The following is a 20,769-nucleotide window of genomic DNA, read 5'->3' as shown; positions in this document are numbered from 1 at the left end:
CACTGGGGATGTTCACAGCACCCAGCTCAGAGGCTGTTGTGATGATGAAATAAAGTGACTTTACACACAGCACTTAGACTGGTGCCTGGCAAGGACCCAATGGATGTTAGCTGCAAATTTGGTACTTCCTAAGTAAATAAATTAAGTGATGAATAAAAAGTATATTGGGGTAAACATGTAATGTAGAAGGAAGCGTCATTGTGTTTATTATCATAACTTATCACCATCTCTGGAGATGAAGAGGCTGCACTAATTTCTGGAAGTTGAAGATAGACTTCTTCATGCTTTCTCTCTTCAGCTGCCTGCTACAGCTTTCTGCACTGTGCTTTTCTATATGCTAAGTTATTTATTTGTCAGAGCCCATTTTTTCCTATTGTTTTCATCCATCACAAGTGGTGATGGTTATGTTTATTGTATGTAAAAGGCGCCTGCTCTCATAATCCTTTATCACTGATATCTTAAAGGCTGGGTTATAAAGAAGGCTTCAAGGCTCCATTGTTCCCTTCTCCAAGATAATGGACAGAGGTAGAACCTCAACAATGAATGTTCATGACCCTTGTATTGAGTCAAATCCTGAGGTTATTCATGTGTCTCTACTAGGAGTTCAAAGATATCATGCAAGGGTTTTCCTGAGAGCGATAACTTTTTAGTTAGAAACATAAGTCCTGAAGGGACTAGTTAGAAACATAAGTCCTGAAGGGACGGTTCAGAAAATGCCAGTTAATTGCAAAACAAATAAAAATCCAACTCCCTTTAATGCCTGAAGGAATGGCTTGAGCAGTTTCACACATGGAGCGTCTGTTTAAAAAACGCAAGGACTCTAGCCTTTTCTTATTAACCTACTGCTAAGGACCCAGGAGGGCAGCAGTGGGTTAGAAATGAGGTTTCTGTACCAAGTTCTGAAAAAGCCTCTTCTGAGACAATTGGCCAGGAAAGGGCTTGTCCCGCCCTTCTAGCGTGCTGGAGTTGCTCGCTTTTAGTTCCACCAAGTACAACAAATGTGCCCAAGAAATCTGATATTGAGCCCTGATGAAATGGAATCCTCTGCACAGCTCTGCTCTGTTCTTAACTATCCGGGACTAGGTCTTATTTCCAAGCCTTTCTCAAACAGTTTAATTCTCTCTGGGAAGAAATCATATTTATCCTGATCTCGAAAACATTCTCCATTCCTAGAAAAAGCCACGCGTGCTCTCCTTTTTCGCCTTTTCTTCTTTCACGTCTGGTGGCAATTTCAAAGCGCATTCTAGCTGACAAAAGTAAGCCGGGTCTCCTCGCAGCATGCCGGTTTAGCCCTGCACCTTGAGCCGGCGCATCTTCTCTCCGCAGAGCCTCTCGCCAATCCAACTCGGTCCAACTTTCCCTCCCAGGCTCCTGCAGGGGCGTCCTCCGGGCAACCGACTGCGGCAGGAGCGACCCCGGCCACGAGACCCCAGAGCTGCCCGCACTGCGCCCGCCGTCCCTCTCCCGCCTGGCGCTCGCCGCCCCGCGGTCTCAAGCTCCGCTTGGCGCTCCGGGGCTCTCGCCCGCCCTTGGCTTCTCACCTCTGGGCCCTTCGTCCCCGGACACCAAAGCCATCTCAACTCCCACCCTGGTCAACCTCCCGGGAAGCTCAGCAAACACCCTGTCCCCCTCCTGTGCACAAGCTTCGACCACCCTGCCAACACCTAGCACGACCTCCAGTGAGAAAGCCCAGCCCAAGTCGCCCCAGTTACACCGGCCGCCGAAGGTCTCCATCACCACCAGATACCCCAATTCACTCCCATTCATACTCGTTTTCATTCTCATTCTCTCTCTCCCTTCCTCTCTCCAAAGACTCCTAACCAGACTGGCCGATCCTCTTCAGTGGCACTCCTTTTCATTCATCCTCTCCCGTCACCACCACCAGCACCAACACACACACGCACACGCGCACACACACACACACGCCCACACGCGCACACACACACGCACGCCCTACGCAGACAGCCCACTCCACTTTTCAGACGCCCACCTCCTACATACACCCCTCCCCTAAACAGACTTCCACCCACTCACCATCTGTAGTCTCCCTTCCGCCCCCGGCTCCGCCCGCCCGGCTTCCTCTCCCCAAGAAGCGGACCCTCACAGTGGGAGGCGGGGACCCCGGCCAGACGCTCGGCTCCTGCGCGCCGTACTGACCTCTGCCCGCCCTGGAAACTAACAAAGGCGGCGCGCGAGTCCAGACCCCAGAGCGCCGAGCGGCGGCCGCGGGGCGGGCGAGCCTGGGCCGGGCGGTTGAGCGCCGGTAGGGGGCTGCTCCGGAGTCGGGAGGCGGCGGCGCCGGAAGACGCGGATCTCTGGCCGCGCGCGCCGCTCGGTCGCCGCGGGCACCATGGGCTGCTGTACAGGACGCTGCTCGCTCATCTGCCTCTGCGCGCTGCAGCTGGTGAGTGCCCCGCGCGCCCCGAACCCTGACCGGCCCCGGCCCTGGGACCGGCCTCCCAGCTCCCTCCGCGGAACCGCAGCTCCGGACGCGGGGCGGGTGGGGCGGGCGCTCCCGCCGCCTCCATGCTCGCAGCTGCTCCGACTCGCACTGCCCTCCGGCTGCGGCCGGAGTTTGGTCTTAAACTGGGGTTTCTCACGGATGGTGACCGTGTGTTCAAGACTTCCCAGGCAGTACCAGACAACATTCAGGTTCTTTGTCAGTCCACCCATCCTTGCACCTAGATTTTCAGTCCCGAAAATACGATCTACTTGAAGCCCTTTCAAGTCACCCATATCAAGGGCAGAGTGCTAGTGACACTGCTATGTCTCCTCTTGGGAAATGTAAGTAACAAACTATTTTTTCAATGGTAACTATCTGCTGATCTGTTGGCCTCATCAGACCTGAATAATAATACAATCTATATATTTTAAAACAAGGATGCTGGAGGACGTTGCAGGAATAAGGGCTTATCTTCTTGGTTTCAATGTGCTATGGTTTTGCCTCATCTTGCTCCAACTCTATGATTACCAGCAGTGCATGTGAGGGGACTTCAGCCATGCTCTATCTCAGCTGTGCTCCCAGGAGTATGTGGTCCTTTGGTGAGCTTGCAACACTAGCCCTGGCTCAGTGACCACCTTGCTGCAGCCCTCCCAATACAAACACCACACCCTCTAGGCCTCACTCTGTGCTGCTCAGAGATGAGTTCCTGATACCCTCTGTTCACCCACCTGCCAACCTCAGCTCACCTTCACCCTGGAGGGTTTCCCATGGTCCTCCCAATGTGGACACTGCATACTCCAGGCTTAGTACCACCCAATGGGCTCCTGAGGCCCCAGCTCCCTGTGCATGCCTGTTTGGTAGTCTCTGCCCCCCTGCGACCTGGAGGGGTGTTTTTGCTTGCCTGGCGACTGTGGACCAGCTCTGGGTCAGGCAATCCAGGAAACTTCTCCATCATCCAATGCGCTTAGTTCACATCTTCATGTGGGATCTGAACTGGGGCCCTGCTGCTCAGAGCTGGCATCCCAAGCGTACTCCTAACCAAAGTGCCACTCAGCCGGCCCAGAAGTTTTAAATTTTAATGAAATCCAGCTTATCAATTAATTTCATGGATTGTGCATTTGTGATATTAAACTTATTTTTTACTCCCTAAAAATGTATGTAATTCCTAGCTCTGTTCACTAAAATGGACTAGAAGCAAGATAACCTAGTAGCAATAAATAACCCTAGTGCCCAGATTGTAGTTTTTAAATACCACAAACAGAAACTGGGGCTCTTTTTAGAAATGGCTGATCCCAGGTTTGGTCAGGAAATGTACAAAATGAAACTGGAAATCATGTTTTACCAGAAGGCAAAGGAAGCTATCAAAGACCAAGGGAATGTCAAAAGGGCAGGAGCCAATTTGCAGGGGCTCCCAAAAGCAAAATTTGAGACAAACTGAGCATCAAAATTGAAAAACAACTGCAATGAGTTAAAACACATCAAATAGTTAAAAATACATGAGTATTATAATAATACTAAAAACAAAGGCTCAAATAATCAGAACCTCAATGGTCACCTTTGGAGGTTGCTGGGTCATCAACTCATTACTCTGAATACTGGTAAATAAAGAGAAGAAATCAAACATTTATCTTGCTTTTCCTATATTTCAGAGACTTTAAAGACATATCAACACATACGTGTGAATCTGTTTTTAGATCCAGATTTGAACAAATCACCTGTAAAAGCACACCAAATAACCAAAACAATCATGAGAAAGAACAAAGCAAAAATCAACAGGTGGCCAACTCAACCCAATTACACATGTTTAACATTACAATGACGTATAATTCTGCCATTTACATTCAGTTGCCAGCTTCTCTGTGTGCACATAAAATATTAACATAAAAATTTTAAAAAATTAACAGGTGGGACTACATCAAACTGAAAATCTTCTGCCCCGCAAAAGAAACAACAAACTGAAAAAGGCAATCTACAGAATGGGATAAAATATTTTTAACCCATATTTTCAATCATTTTATATCCAAAATATATAAAGAACTCATACAACTCAATAACAAAAAAATAAAAACAAAAAACAATTTGATTTTAAAAGGGGCAGTAGAACCTAAATAAGACATTTTTCTGACTCTGGGTTGTGAACACACAATGCAATATATAGATGGTGCATTGTAGAAACACACTTGAAACCTATATAATTTTACTAACCGATGTCACCCCAATACATTTAATTAGAAAAAAAACAACCTAAGTGTCCATCGACAAAAAAAAGACATTTTTCTAACAAGACATCTAAATAGCCAACAGGTACACAAAAAGATGCTCAATATCACTAATCATCAGGGAAATGAAAATCAAAACCACAATAAGCTATCATCTCACATCTGTTAGAATGGCTATTATCAAAAATAAAATATAGTGTTGGTGAGGATATGTAGGAAAGGGAGAAAACCCTTGTGCACTTTTGGTGGAAATGTAAATTGGTGCACCCACTATGGAAAAACATTATGGAGTTTCCTCAAAATATTAAAAATAGAATTACCATATGATTCAGCAATTTCACTTCTGGGTATACATCCAAAAGAAATGAAAACAGGATATTGAAATGATATATGCACTCCTATGTTTATTGCAGTATTATTCACAATAGTCCAAATATGGAAACAATTATTTAATGGATAAAGAAGAAATAGCTCAGATATGGAAACCTCCATCAACAGATAAATGGATAAAGAAGATACATATATGTATATGTATATATGTATACATATATGTTATGTATATATGTGATATATTTTTATATATACATATATGTACACACAATGGAATATTATTCAGCCATGAAAAAGAAGGAAATCCTTTTATTTGCGACAACATGGATGGACCTTAAGGACCTTATGCTTGTGCTAAGTGAGATGCTAAGTAAGATGAGTCAAACAGTAAGAAAAATACTGTATGATATCATTTATATGTGGAATCTAAAAAAGCCTGAACTTGTAAAAACAGAGTAAAATGGTAGTTATCAGGGGCTAGGGGATGGAGAAATAGAAGAGATGCCATTTAAGGGTACAAACTTGCAACTAGTAGATAAATAAGTTTTAGAGATCTAATGCACATTACAGTGATTATAGACAACAGTATTGTATTATAATCTTCAAACTTGCTAAGAGACTAGATCTTAATTATTCCCACCACAAAAAAGAAATGACAGGGCCAGCCAAGTGGCTCAGTTGGCTAAGAGTATGAGCTCTGAGCAACAGGGTCACTGGTTCAATTCCCACATGGGCCAGTGAGCTGCGCCCGAGCTGAGCTGCCACTGAGCTGCCCACAGGTGGCAGGATGACTCAGCTGGTGAAAGCACATGCTCCTAACAACAAGGTTGCCAGTTTGACTCCCGCATGGGATGGTACGCCCACCCGCAACTAAGATTGAACACAACACCTTGAGCTGAGTGGCTGTGAGCTGCCAACGGGCAACCGGATGGTGACTGGACTTGGAGCTGAGCTAGCTGCGCTCTCCACAACTAAAACTGAAGGACAACAACTTGGCTGTTCCCCTTCCCCAATTCCCCAACACTATTCCCCTTCTCCAATTCTCCAATAAAAAAAAGAAAGAAAGAAAGAATAATTATGTGAAGTTATAGAGATGCCAGTTAACCCTATAATGGCAATCATACTGCTGTGTGTGTGTGTGTGTGTGTGTGTGTGTGTGTGTGTGTAAAATCAACATGTTGTATATCTTAAATTTACACAATATTATATGTCAAATATATTTCAATAAAATGCCACCTTTTTAAACAACTGGAAACTATAAACTGAGTTTTAAATGATATTAAGAAATTATTGTAATTTTTGTTAGATGTGATTATATGGGTTCCCCCCCCCATTTTATCAGCTTTTAATAGGCACAATTTAAAGCCTTGGCTGACATCTCCCCTTGATAAGTAGAACACACAGGTTGAAACATTCAATAGAACGTTTTAATGTTTTGCTGGGTTCATTTTTCTTTCCTTTTTTTTTTATTAGTTTCAGGTGTGCAAAACAATGTAATAGGTAGACATTTACACCCCTCACAAAGTGATAACCTCCCTCCCCCAATCTACTACCCCTCTGACATCATATATAGCTGTTACAATTCCATTGACTCTATTCCCTATTCTGTACCCACATCCCATGACTATATACATATATTTAATTATAGTTAACAGTCAATATTATTCAGCTTCAGCTTCAGTTGTACAGCACAGTGGTCAGGCACCTACACAGTCCATGAAGTGGTCTCCCCAATAAGACAAGTGCCCATCTGACATCCTACAAAATCTTTACAAAAACTATGGAACACTTCACAAATTTGCATGTCATTCTTGCACAGGAGCCATGCTAATCTCTATATCATTCTAATTTTAGAACATGAGCTGCCAAAGCAAGTACAACTATGTGTTTTTAAAGGTCCTTTCTGTTAGAGATACATACTGAAATGTTTATAGGAAAAATAATATAACTATGGAATTTGCTATTTACTTCAAATTATTCCAGCCTCCCCCCACCAAAAAAAGAAAGAAAAGGTGAGAGAAGAATAGATGAGACAAGATTAGCAAAATGATGATAATTTTTTTTTTTTTAGCTGAGCCATCCTGCCACCTGTTGGCAGCTCAGCGGCTGCTCAGCTCGGGCCGGGCATCGAACCGCTGTTGCTCAGAGCTAAAACTCTTGAACAAGCTCTTAACCAACTGAGCCACTCGGCCGGCCCAAAATGATGATAATTTTTGAAGGCACATGATGGATAAATGTGGGTTCATTATGCTATTCTTTTTTCTATTTTGTATATTTGGGATTTTCCATATTAAAAGTTTAAAATATTGCTGCATAATTTGTCATTGAGTTTATAAAAATATAATTAACTGGTTTCCTAATGATATAGTTTTTTATTCTTTCGACTATTAGAAATAACATCTGAGTCACATCCCTTTTGAACTGGGAAGTATATGCCCAAGAGAAGTTGTTAGAAGTGGAATTTCTGAGCGAGAGGATACATTCATTTTAAATGAGGGTTATTGCCAAGTTTATCATGGCAGAGGCAGTCTTGAGAGTTCCTGTTTCCCCTTGGCAGTGCTGGGTATTATCAAATTAACTGAGATCATTTAATGGTGACCAGGAGCCAGTGAGAAGTTATTTCAAAACTTATAATTCTCTATGGGGCTTGTGTGGGATTTAAAATTGATGTCTCTATCCTCTCTCCCATTTGGGAGTCATCAATTTGAGGTATAAAGGAAAGAGAATGGTATGTTTACATTGAAGAGCCTTTGGCAGAATGGATTTCAGCACCAAAGCCTTTGGCCTATAGAGAGAGAGCTGCTTAAATTTCTGGGAATAAATGTATGACCAGTAGAGAGTAACAGGCTGATGGATAGCACTGACAACAGGCAATATGCCAGAGAAAGGCGTGCCCACATTTATTACAAGCAGTGTTCTGGAAAGCGGAAATAGTTGTGCAAATAAGAAAACAGCTGTTCATATTTTGACAGCTCTAATTAATTACTAATGTTAATGAATAAAAAGTTTTCTTTGACATTACTGCTCTCAGGGCTATATATTTCATGTGAAATACACATTACAGATTCGACAACTTCATTTTCAAATATAAAGCCATATGACTTAGTCATTGTTATTTTAGCAGAGCAATACATTCAGACATCGTGGGAAAATGTTGTAGGAGGGATAGTAGCCATGTACAAAAGCAAAACTTAGAAGGGTTTGTGTAGGGAGCATCAGTACGTGACTGAATGAATGAGAGAACCTGAGGGGTAAAGTGCCTGTGACAGTTAGCAGTTTATTAACTCTCAGGCTCTAAATTAATCCTTCAACATGTGCTCAGCAATACAGTACAGATTTCCTTTAATCATCTCTTCTTTATGGTAAGCATGATGTTAAAGCATTTTCAGTAAAGGGCACTGGAGGGGGCTTGCAGGAGAAAGGGGTCTCTGCTTTTTTCAGCTGCTGCACATTGGGTCAGGGCAGAGCTGGGCCCCAGGCACATGCCCAGGACACACATTTCCTCAGCAACCCCGCAGCCATGGCTTGATCTAGCAATGACCTTCCAGCACCTCGTTTGACGTGGAATCTGCCTGGAAGCCCTCCTGCCTGTACCAGCGGCCCAGTTCCTCACCTGCGCCACAGAGGGTTCCCATCCAGCTACCACTCTCTCTGTAGTCCTGTGCACGGCTCACCTGCAGCCTGGCCATTCCTGCACACTTGTGACTCTGGTGGCTGATCACCTGTGTCTGACCTGCACTCTGGAGGGTCGCTTCCAGCTTGCCCATTGGCTGCAGACCTTTGACAATAACTGGCCTGGGAGAACCAGCAACCTTCTCTGCTATGTAGTAGGTTGAACTGCATCTTTTCCAACAAGGTCTGAACCCCAGACCTTTTGGGGAAGGGGCCCATTCCAAGTTTGCCTTTCTTGGGTATGCTCCCTCTTATATTTTTTAGTCACATGTTAATTTGAGTTTAATAATTTAAAAAAAAAAACTTTTTTTTTTTTTAAAGATTTTATTGGAGAACCAGGAGAGGGGAACAGCGTTGGGGAATTGGGGTAAGGGAACAAACAAGTTGTCCTTTTGTTCTTCAGTCTAGTTTGTGGAGGACATCACTTCACTGGCCCATGTTGGTATTATCATTGTTCTCTTGCCAGCAACTGGACGGCCACTCACAGTGGCTCACGGCAGCTCTTGCCAGCTGCCGGTCGCTCACGCTGGCTGCCAGCCACTCACGGTAGTTCACGGCAGCCCACTGCAGCCTATGCCGTCACCGGCAACTCACAGCAGCCCAGCTCCAGGTCGAGCTGTTGTTCACCATCTTAGCTGTAGAGGGCGCAGCGTCACTGACCCTAATGTGGGATTCGAACCGGGGTCCTGCTGTTCAATTGGTCCAAGCCAGCTCTTAACCAATGTGCTCCTCCGCCAGCCCAAGTCTAATAATTATTTATATTAAACATCCCCTGTTTAACCTACATTGTGGTTTCAATTTCCTTACTGGGCCCAAACTAATACAGTGCCTTACAGACTATGATAAAGGAAGTGTAAATGTGAGCTGTTGTTGTTTCTATCCTGTTATTATTTAAGAATGGCCTGCTAATATTTGGTGGGATAACTAAGAAAAATGCTCCTAATATGTCTATGGTTTTAAATAGAACGAAAGAATACACATTGAAAAATACACAAATAGTTGGTTAAGAGCTCATTCAAGAGTGCAAGCTCTGAGCGACAGTGGTTCGAGTCCCAGCCCAAGCTGAGCAGCCACTGAGCTGCCAACAGGTGGCAGGATGCCTCAGCTAAAAAAAAAAATACACAAATGCCGTACACCTGAAATTAATGTAAAATAATATTGAATGTTAACTGTAATTGAAAAATTAAGGGGGGGAAAGTTGGAGGAGAATAAGAGGTTCAAAGGTCCAGGTATAAAACAAATAAGTCATGAGGATGAAATGTACAGTATGGGGAATATAGTCAATAATATTGTGATAGCATGGTACAGTGTCAGATGGTTGCTGGACTTATCATGGTAATCACCTCTTTAGGTATAAAGGTTGAACAACTATGGTGTGCTCCTGAAACTGATATAATGTTGTATGTTAGCTAGGTTTTTTAATAAAAATCTTTAAAAAAAATTTTAAAAAACACACACAGCGACAGCACTACCTGTAAGTACAGTTGCCAATATGAACCATTTTGTTGCCCAAGAAAAGCCTCCTGCCCCAAAATATCTTCTCACAGGTTCAAGAGGAGATTCAACTACCAAGAATAAAGCCCTGAGGGGATGACAAAGGATGTGCAAGTTATTTCTTGATTCCTTAAATTTTAAAAATCTTTTCTCCCTTTTTGAAAACTGTGGTAAAATACACTTAACATAAAATTTACCATTTTAACCATTTTTCAGTGCACAGCTCAATGGCATTAAGTATACTTGCATTTTGTGCAACCCTCACCACCATCCATGTCCAGAGCTATTTTTCATCTTTCCAAACGGAAACTCTATACCCAGGAGCCAATAACTCTTCCATTCTCCCTCACCTCTAGTCCCTTGACCATTCTACTCTCAATCTCTATGAATTTGACTACTTTAGGTACCTGATATAAGTGGGATCATATAGTACTTGTCCTTTTGTGACTGGCTTAAGTCACATGACATAATGTAATGTCCTCAAGGTTCATCCATGTTGTAACATGACTGGATTTCTTTTTTTTTTTTAAGGATGAATGATATTCCACTATATGAATATATCACATTTTATTAATCCATTTATCTGCTGATGAACATTTGGGTTGTTTCCACCTTTTGGCTATTACAAATAATGCTGGTATGAACATGGGTGCATAATTCATTAATTTTTTGAATGCTGTATTAGTCAATATGTTATATATATTAAGAGAGATTTTAAGAAATGGATTTACATGATTGTGGGGGCTGACAAGTGTGAAATCTGTAGGATAGGCCAGGAGGCTGGAAATTCAGGTAAGAGTTGAGGTTGCAGTTTTGAATTAGAATTTTGTAGGACAGGAGGCTGGAAACACAGGCAGAGTGTCTATACTACAGCTTGGAGGGGAAGTGCCTCATCTCCAGGAAGCTAATTGTGCTCATAATGCTTTCAACTGATTGGATGAGGCCTACCTATATTATGGAGGGTATCTGCTTTTCTCAAAGTCTACTAATTTCAATGTTAGTCATATCTAAAAGGTACCATTAGGGCCGGCTGAGTGGTTCTTTGGTTAAGAGTTGGCTTGGGAGCACGAGCTCTGAGCAGCAGGGCCATCAGTTCTGATCCCACAAGGTCCAGTGACGCTGCGCCCTCTACAGCTAAGATGGTGAACAACAGCTTGACCTGGAGCTGGGCTGCCGTAAGTCACCGGCAATGGCATAGGCTGCAGTGGTGCTGCAGTGGGCTGCCGTAATCTACTGTGAGGGGCCAGCAGCCAGCGTGAGCACTTGGCAGCCGATGAGAGCTGCCATTAGCCGCTGTCCAATGGCTGACGACTGATCTGTCTCAGCCAGGAAGAGCGCAATGATCACAATACCAACATGGGCCAGTGAAGCGATGTCCTCCACAACTAGACTAACAAACAAAAGGACAGCAACTTGTCTGTTCTCCTCCCCCAATTCCCCAATAAAAATCTAAAAAAAAATAAAAGGTACCTCTAAAACAACATCAAGACTGGTTTTGACCAAACGGCCAGGAACCATAGCCTAGCCAGTTTGACACACAAAATAAACCATCACAGTTTACTTCTTGCTGGCATGGCACCTATACACATCCACCTAAACTGCGGCTTGCAAGCCACATGCGGCTCTTTGAGTACGTTCCATCTCAAAAGTTTGCCGACCCCTGGAAGAGCCAATCCTGTCCCTCACAACAATTTAAAAATTATTTGGGAGCCATAAATATATTTTTACAAATAAGAAAAATTTAAAGTAATCTTATAAATGAAACTATGATAGTTACCAGAGGAACCAACCATGTCGTTAGAGGGTTGGAACTTTCGGCTCCACCCCTGATCTCTGGGGAGGGGATAGGGATTGGAAATTGAGATAATCAGCAATGGCCAATGATACCTATGTAATGGAACCTCCAAAAAACCCTAAATGACAGGGTTTGGAGAGCTTCCAGGTAGGTAAACATATTGAGGTGCTGGGAGGGTGACAAGCCTGGGGAGGACACTACACCCATTCCCCCACCCCCACACCCATACCTTGAACTATGCATCTCTTCCACTTGGCAGTTTCTGAGTTGTTTCCTTTATAATAAGACTGCAGTAGTAGTAAGTACACTGTTTTTCTGAGTTCTGTGAGCCATTCTAGCAAATTATTGAACCTAAGGAGGGAGTTTTGGGAAACCTTGATTTATACTTGGTTGGTCAAAAGTACAGGTGACAACCTGGGACTGACTACTGGTATCTGAAGGAGAGGCAGTCTTGTGTGACCGAGTTTTAAACTGTGGGGTCTGCACTCACTCTGGGTAGTTAGTGTCAGAATTGCTTAGTGTGGAAAATCCACACATTTGGTGTCCAAAGTGTTGTGAGTAGAGATAAAACTTTATCCTTTTAGATGCCCTAAGGGATATATATAGAGGTATATTCCAGACACACTCTTCCTTACTTCCATTGGAGTAGCAGTCCAATTCCTCTTGGTAGTCAGACTAATTGCCCAGCCAGCACCATAACTCCCTCTTTTTTCTTTTTTAAAGACTTTTTTTTTATTGGGGAATTGGGGGGATGGGAACAGTGCTGGGGAATTGGGGGAAGGGGAACAGACAAGTTGCTGTCGTTTTGTTCTTCAGTCTAGTTGTGGAGGACGTTGCTTCACTGGCCCAAGTTGGCACCATCATTGCGCTCTTCCCGGGTGAGGCACATCAGTCGCCGGCTTCTGGACGGCCACTGGCCGCACATGCTGGCTGCTGGCTACACACGGTAGCCCATGGCCACCCACTGCCACAGGGGCTGCAGCCTACACCATCGCCGGCGACTCACAGCTGCCCAGCTCCAGGTTGAGCTGTTGTTCAGCATCTTAGCTGTGGAGGGCAGTGTCACTGGCCCTCATATGTGGGATCCGAACCGGGGCCCTCTGGCGTCCCAAGCCAGTTCTTAACCATTGTGCCACTCGGCCGGCCCGACACCAATTTTCTAATCACATTCCTTCCAAGTTTCTGATTCTCCAGCCAAACCATTGACCATAGCTCATGAATTGGTATATCTGATCATTTCTTCTTCCAAGCAAAGTGAACAGGCGCTCTTCTTGAAGTTCTGCCCACTAGAGGATTTACCTTCACCAGTGTCCTTCAGGGATGTCCCAGAAGGGAACTGTAGTGCTGCTGCTGTCCACTTTTTGGGTGATGCCTGTATATTGTACAGTCTCTTCCTCAGCCAACTTGTTGTACGGAACTTCCCATGAGGCCATCTGTGTAGGCTGGGAGACAGAAGATAATGTAGAAAGAATGGAATCCCCAGCATGGGCATTTGGGCCACTTCCCCACGTAACTTTTATGCCTTCAGAGCCTGGGCAAGCCCAATTTCATATACGCTGTTTCCATTTCATGATGGAGTGCCTAATTTTATCTTGCTGGGTAAAGATAACACCCAGTCATGATTGGCAACTCAGGAGCATGGTAATGTGCTGGCCCTACTAAGGGCCAGCAGCAAGCCAAAAGCTGTTTCTCAAAATGAGAATAGTTATCCATAGTAAGAGTAGGAAGCCAGAGCTTTGCTGCAAAATCCTGAAGTTGTGCACAGTGATTCACCTTTAGAGGTCTGCCAAAGGCTCCTAACAGCATCCCAAATGCCCTGCCACTTCAAGCACCGATGGATCTCCTGGGCTTGTATGACTCGAGCGGCAGAGCAGCTTGCACAGCAGCCTGGACCTACTGCAAAGCCTTCTCTTGTCAGGGCCCTACTCAAAACAATAGCTTTCAGGTCACTTGGCAAATGGGCCAGAGTAGCACATCCAAATGAGGAGTATGTCGTATCTGAAATCCATAGAGCCCCACAGGGGTTGTGCCTCTCTTTTGGTTTTAGGAGGGGCCAGATGCAGCCACTTATCCTTCACCTCCCAAAGGTTATCACGACATGCCCCATATCACCGGACCCCTAGAAATTTCAAAGAGGTAGAAGGCCCCTGAATTTTTGTTGGATTTAGTTCCCACCCTGACATGCAAATGTCTTACTAGTAAGTCTGGAGTAATTGCTACTCCTTGTTCATTAGGTCCAATCAGCATAATGTCGATGCAATGGACCAGTGTGATGTCCTGTGGAAGAGGAAGGCGATCCATATGGACTAAATTAAGACGGAGCTGGAGAGTTATCATACCCAAGTAAGAGTAAGACAGTGAAGTTGTATTGTTGAATTTTCCAGCTGTAAGTGAACTACTTCTGGTGGTCTTTCCTAATAGGTGTCACAAAAAAGAAGGCATTTGCCAGATCAGTAGTTACATACCAGGTAACAGCGATGTATTAATTTGCTCCAGCAATGAAACTGCCTCTGGTATAGCAGCTGCAGTTGGAGTCACTCTTTGGTTAAGTTGATGATAACCCACTGGCATTCGCTATGATCCATGTTTTCTGCATAGGCCAGAAAGGCGAGTTGGATGGGGATGTGGTGGGAACCATCGTCCCAGCATCCTTCAAGTCCTTGATGGTGGCACTCATCTCTGCAATGCCTCCAGGAATGCAGCATTGTATTTGCTTTACTACAAAGGGTGCCAAAAAAATGTATACACATTTTAAGAAAGGAAAATTGTATTAAAATTATAATAATATGTACTGATAACAAAAGATGAATACAAGTCATGCTTGGTTTCTGCAATTGCAAGAGGTGCTCAAAGCAGTTACCATCAGCATCCAGACACTTCTGATTATGGTGAACTACTGCTTGAGCAACGTTGACCAAAGTGTCCACTCGTATACATTTTTTTGGCACCCCCAGTATTTTGCTAGGCAGAGACAGTTCTAGTGGTTTCATCTGCCTTTCCTACCAGATTAGCCCTCACTCCACAGGTCTGGAACCAAGGTGGGAATTCTGCCAGGTGCTGAGTATGTCTGTTCCAATTAGGAATTCTAGAAATAACCACAAGATGGGTTTGGTGACCTACTGGATCCACTGTTAGGTGAACCTGAGCTAAAGCTCCATATATCACCCAACTTCCATTAGCCCATACTATGACTGATAGACCACAGTGACATTTTGGGTCTTTTGAAATCATTTAAGTTCAGAGCCAATGTCCAGCAATCTACAAAAAGTTTGATTATTTCCTTTTTCCCAATGCTCAGTCACCCTGGTAATAGGCTGTAGGTCTCTTTATGGAAAGCTGGGAGAAAGATTAACAGTATACATTTCTGGCAATGTACCAGGGTCTTTCCTTGAGGGGATCTGGCCTCCTTTTTATTCAAGGGATTCTGGGTCTGTGAACTGGCTCAAGTCTCAGGATTGTTTGAGGGGCCTTGACTCTATTTTTTTAAAATTCCATTAGACTTTTGTTCAGTGACCTATAACACTTCTGCTTATACAGATCAAGTAAATATTTAATAGACTCCATCTATTTCATGTCTACGGACACCATGATCAACTAGCTAATGCTATAAGTCTCTGTAAGTCAGACTATTTCTTTTTTTTTTTTTTTTTTTTAAAGATTTTTATTGGGGAATTGGGGGATGGGAACAGTGCTGGGGAACTGGGTGAAGGGGAACATACAAGTTGCTGTCATTTTTGTTCTTCAATCTAGTTGTGGAGGACGTTGCTTCACTGGCCCAAGTTGGCACCATCATTGCGCTCTTCCCTGGCGAGGCAGATCAGTCGCCGGCTTCTGGACGGCCGCTCACTGCGGCTGCTGGCTGCTCACGCTGGCTGCTGGCCACACACGGTAGCCCATGGCAATCCACTGCCACAGGGACTGCAGCCCACGCCGTCGCCGGCGACTCATGGCAGCCCAGCTCCAGGTTGAGCTGTTGTTCAGCATCTTAGCTGTGGAGGGCAGTGTCACTGGCCCTCATATGTGGGATCCGAACCGGGGCCCTCTGGCGTCCCAAGCCAGTTCTTAACCATCGCGCCACTCGGCCGGCCCAGTCAGACTATTTCAGTAGTTGCTTTGAGTCTGCCGTCCATCACAGTAACCATGCCTACCTTTCCTTTGGTGACTAAGTGCCGCCACTTGACCCCTAACCCCTTGGGATCCAAAATCCCCATTGAATTTAGGTTTCCCAATCTAGTGGCAGCAACTCCCACTGTAATTTCTAATATACAGAGGAGGGTGGCTAAAGAGCTCCTCAAGGATGCTAGAGCACCCCCCTCACAAATTTATTTCTCATAGTCATGGTTCTCTGGATGCTCCCAGGGTGGGTGAGCAGGTCTTAAATGATAAATCCACTCTAACATGCTCATCTCCCTAGGCCTTCAGATACCTTCCTCTAAATATACCAAGGCCATTCTGGCATTTCAATCACATTTAGTGTAGGCCACATTTTTGGTCCAACCAATGGAACATCTCATTAGAGACAATTCTAATCCCTTGAATTACAACATTAAATCTAGAATCTTTGCTTGGGGGGCGGGGAGGTCCATATCGATAAATTCTGCCTGATCCAACTTTATGTTCCTTCCACCATTATCCCACACTCTCAATATCTCTTCCCACACATATTTTCTGGATTTCTGTCTGGATAAATAGGAAAAATCATGTAGTTCTTTTGGAGTGTAGTGCACCTCATGGGTTACACTTCATACTTCACCTTCAGGGCCTTGCTGGGATTTGAGACAGATGATAAGTTTAGAAGCAAAGAACAGGGTGGGGGTGGGTCTTGAGGAGAATCAGCACTGTCTTGCAAGATAACTTCTATAAAGAAGGCCATTACAGTTTCCTCAGGCAAAGCAGCATTAATCTCAGATTGAGGTGGAGTGGCCGCTTCTACTGACAAGAAGACTTAGCAGAATTCAGGGTCAATGTTCCATTTCATCAGGATCTTCCCATATGCTCCCAATTCCAATTTTCAGGATCCCATTCCTTTCTGATCAATGCATCATTTTAATGATAGACGACAACCTGTGAGATTAGGAATTCCACTACTCTTTTAATTCAGCCATCTCAGGATGAAACTCTAGGTTTGTTTTTCAGCAATCTCAGTTCTGCAGCCACAGGAGATAAATATTTTTCAGGGCAGACATAGAAAACTTTTAAGTACTTGAGCTGGGATTTCACATTCCTGAGCTCTTTTCTTTCCCTACTTTGCCCAGTGCAATTAGGAGCAACCAGCCAATCTCATTATACTCATTAGTTTGACAAAGTGTTCTAAAGTATCAAATATAAGGTCTTACAAGATCTTGCCTCTTAGTATTTGATTAGGAATATTCAATGGTCATATCTGCCACATCATGCCATGGACTCTCAGCACTCTCTTTACTACTGGAAATAGTCACCAGTGCCTTTAAATCTAATTAGAGAATCAATTATAGAAATCCCAGAACCAATTCAGAAAATCCAACCTTAGGATTCTTTTTCTCTAAAATCACTCTGAGTACAAAATTTGTATTTCTCCAGAGAAATAAAACCAATAGGATATGGGGGTTGGCAAGTTTGGAATTTGTAGAGCATTCTGACAGGTTGGAAATTCAGGGATGATTTGATGTTGCAGTCTTGAGTCTGAACTATATAGGCTGGAAACTCAGGCAGGGTTTCTATGTTGTAAAGGGTTGCTTCTTCTTCAGGAAGCCTCTTTGTTCTTAAGACCTTCAACTGATTTGATGAAGCCTGCCACATTATGGAGGGTAAACTGCTTTATTCAAAGTCTACTGATATATAGATATATAGGTAGATATGGGTGCATAGAAAGCAAACTGGAAGCATATAAACCTGTTACTGGTGGTTATTCCTGGTGGAGAGAAGTGGAGTTATGAGGATATTTTGGTGTTTTCCTCTGTATACTTATGGATTGCATGAATGGCCATAAAAGCGTGTCTATGTAATCTTACAAACTGAGAGAGAGAGAGAGAGAGAGAAGCACTACTAGACTAGATGTTCCCTAAAATGTGAATTGTATGAAACCTGACCTATTGGGCTGGTCACTCCGCCCTCCCCCACTCCATCTTCCCACTCTCTCTCAGTCTAGCTAGTCTCCTAAACAGGGCAGATGTGAATGCATCTCTGAAGACACATTCTCTCTGTTCTCTGAGGAGCACAGAAGTCCAGCCCACTAAGAAAGACAGCAAAACACACATGCGGAGTCCATGAAAGAGAAAGATTTCCTAGGGCAATTGAGTCTTTGGTTCCAATTGGTTATTGAGCTTGGGTTACATCTCTGCCCCCAGGTTCTGTGAGTCATCTTTGAATCCTGATAACAAATTTCCCTTTGACTTAAGCCGATTCTATGCTGTTTTCCTATTTATAACCCAAAATGTTGTAACTAAATGTAGAAATTTTACTGATTCTGTGTATGATGGGGATTGGTCGCCTAGAGCTAATTCTCAAGGAGACTGAGTTACGTATGTTGTCCTCTGGAACCCCTGCACCTAGAACCGAGTTCTTCTTCCTGAAGATACCTAATATATGTTAGGATGAAGTGAAGTTACAACTCGCCATCTCTTTTGCTTGTTGTTGAAAACAGAATGGAAACAGCTCAAAAGTAAAATCAAACCTAAGTTTTGATAAATTTATCTGAAGCTGAATTTATCTGAATTATTCCATCAGATTGGGAAAAAATAAACTAGAATTCTCATCATATTTCATGTGTCAGACTGGTTGATTAAACAAGAAGATAAAAAGCAAATGCGGTAAAGAGTCAACTTTTATCTAGAAGAACTGGCAAATAAATATTTTGCAAATAATTTGTTCGATGAAGTTACCAGAAGAGTACTCTAGGTGGTGCTATTTGCTTACATACATTATAAATAAAATTCACTTGCATTTTGTTTTCAGAAGGAAATCTCAGGGCGGACTTTTGAGACCTACTTCCTTAGTTCTGTTAATTATTCCCATTTTGTAAATCCTGTATTATTATCTAAATCTTCACTCAGACATGGTAGCAAAATAGTCTTATAGTTTCCCCCCCATAATGGAGAGTGCCTGACAGTCTGCATCATTTCTAGATGTCATGATTCTGATACCTTCGTGTGTGCCTCAGTCACTCTAGGCCAGGTTCTAGTTATAAACCTTAGTGATAGACTTGCATACCTCTTGGAAACCATATTTGCTCAGAATGGTATGGCTCACCATGTTTAAACACCAGTGGTCCCTTTCACATACCTTGGGAGATACTGCTGGAAGTGTGCTCAGGGCTGACCCCTGAATGGTGTGATCTTCAAACAGGAAACCCTCTTGAGAGGGGAGGGGAGAAGATGGTGTCCAGCAAGAAGTTTCTGGATGGTGGGGGCTGAATATGATCTATTCTGTGAGGGAAGCCCCAGAACTAGGACCAAAGTCTTCCTTGTGGTAAAGTGTTTGCTGAAGGTGAGAAAATTTACATATAAATCAGATTAACTGGATTTTGACACTAGACATTTATTTCCATCTCCTTTTCTCAAAGACTAGTAGATCCCAGTTTGAAGGTTCCAACTCAGATTTCAACGGTCACTGGGTTGAATAGGAAACCAGACACCTTCACATGCATGAATGGGGGAACAGCAACTTCTTGTGGTCAACACATAGGTAACAATACTTAAAACTTTTAAATTTATTTTTTATTAATGAAGGTATCTTTGCTCTGTGGAGCTGAGGAACAAAGGGCTATGGAATCCATTCTGGCATGTGGAAATACACTGGAGGTGTTGGGGCCCATCAGGGAATCAGGGCAGCTGCAGCTTTTGAACCCACCGACCTTAAGTGTCAGAGTCCACTTTTGCACACCCTAGGGTGTGCCTGCGCTGCCATCTCTGCTGAGGGAACAGGTGTGGAGTTGCCGAGGGCTCTAAATCAAGCCCCACCCCCCAGCCCCAAGCTTCCATTCATTTGGTGACGTTTTGGTGTGTCCTGTCCTTCCTCAAAGATGGTGTATTAGTGTCCTGTTGCTGTTGTAACAAGTTACTACAAATTTAGTGGCTTTAAACAACATAAATGTATTCTTATGGTTCTGAAGAGCAACAGTTCAACATCAGTTTCACTGGGCTAAAGTCAAGGTGTCAGCAGGGCCGGTTCTTTCAGGAGACGCTGAGGAGAGAATCCATTCCCTTGCCTTTCAGCTTCCAGTTGCTGCTGCATCCCTTGGCTCATGACCCCTTCCACTCCTCACTATAACTTCCTGCTTCCATCCTCAAATCTACCATTCACTGTGTTCTCCTGTCTTCCCTGCTAAGGCCTTTGTGATTACACTGAGTCCACCTAGATAACCCAGCTTAATCTCCCCATCTGAAAATCCTTGCGTTAATCACATGTGCATTGTCCCTTTATCACATAAGGTAACATTCACAGAGTCTGAGGGTTAAAAATGTGGACATGTCTGGGGAGGGTCATTATTCAGTCTAGCACAGATGGTAACTACATCCATCTCTGTGCAGGCAGCTCCTGACATGGGAAGACCAGGCCATCTCTACCCACACTTAGGCTGTTTGATCTTATTGGTTTGGTCTTCTTTTTGATTGACTCAAACCTTGGAGTCAGTTAGTAAAAACCCCCATGAGGGCCGGCCGAGTGGCGCGTTGGTTAGGAGTTGGCTTGTGATGCCAGCTCTGAGCAGCAGGGCCCCGGTTCGAACCCCACATGAGGGCCAGTGATGCAGCACCCTCTACAGCTAAGATGGTGAACAACAGCTCGACCTGGAGCTGGGCTGCCATGAGTCGCCAGTGACGGCGTAGGCTGCAGTGGGG

General features: G+C 43.9%; 1 protein-coding gene and 1 long non-coding RNA gene across 2 annotated transcripts in view; both read left to right on the top strand.

Annotated features, from left to right (window-relative positions):
• The window catches only part of LOC109371898 (serine/threonine-protein kinase MARK2-like), a 9,503-nt gene extending 7,683 nt beyond the window's left edge, over positions 1 to 1,820 (top strand). Inside the window, exons 3-4 of the mRNA XM_019624669.1 lie at positions 1,368 to 1,679; positions 1,813 to 1,820. Of these exons, the coding sequence (XP_019480214.1) occupies positions 1,368 to 1,679; positions 1,813 to 1,820 (320 nt within the window). The remainder of the gene's footprint in view (positions 1 to 1,367; positions 1,680 to 1,812) is intronic.
• A 123-nt stretch (positions 1,821 to 1,943) lies between these two features.
• Positions 1,944 to 20,769, top strand: part of LOC109371909 (uncharacterized) — a 50,082-nt gene continuing 31,256 nt past the window's right edge. The window contains exons 1-2 of the long non-coding RNA XR_002121955.1: positions 1,944 to 2,404; positions 14,188 to 14,296. This is a non-coding gene — a long non-coding RNA (uncharacterized LOC109371909). The remainder of the gene's footprint in view (positions 2,405 to 14,187; positions 14,297 to 20,769) is intronic.

The sequence above is a fragment of the Hipposideros armiger genome, unplaced genomic scaffold, assembly GCF_001890085.2.
Source record: "Hipposideros armiger isolate ML-2016 unplaced genomic scaffold, ASM189008v1 scaffold_599, whole genome shotgun sequence".
NCBI classification, from domain to species: domain Eukaryota; kingdom Metazoa; phylum Chordata; class Mammalia; order Chiroptera; family Hipposideridae; genus Hipposideros; species Hipposideros armiger.
Note: the sequence above shows the minus strand (reverse complement) of the source record. Positions and strands in the feature narration are given on the sequence as shown.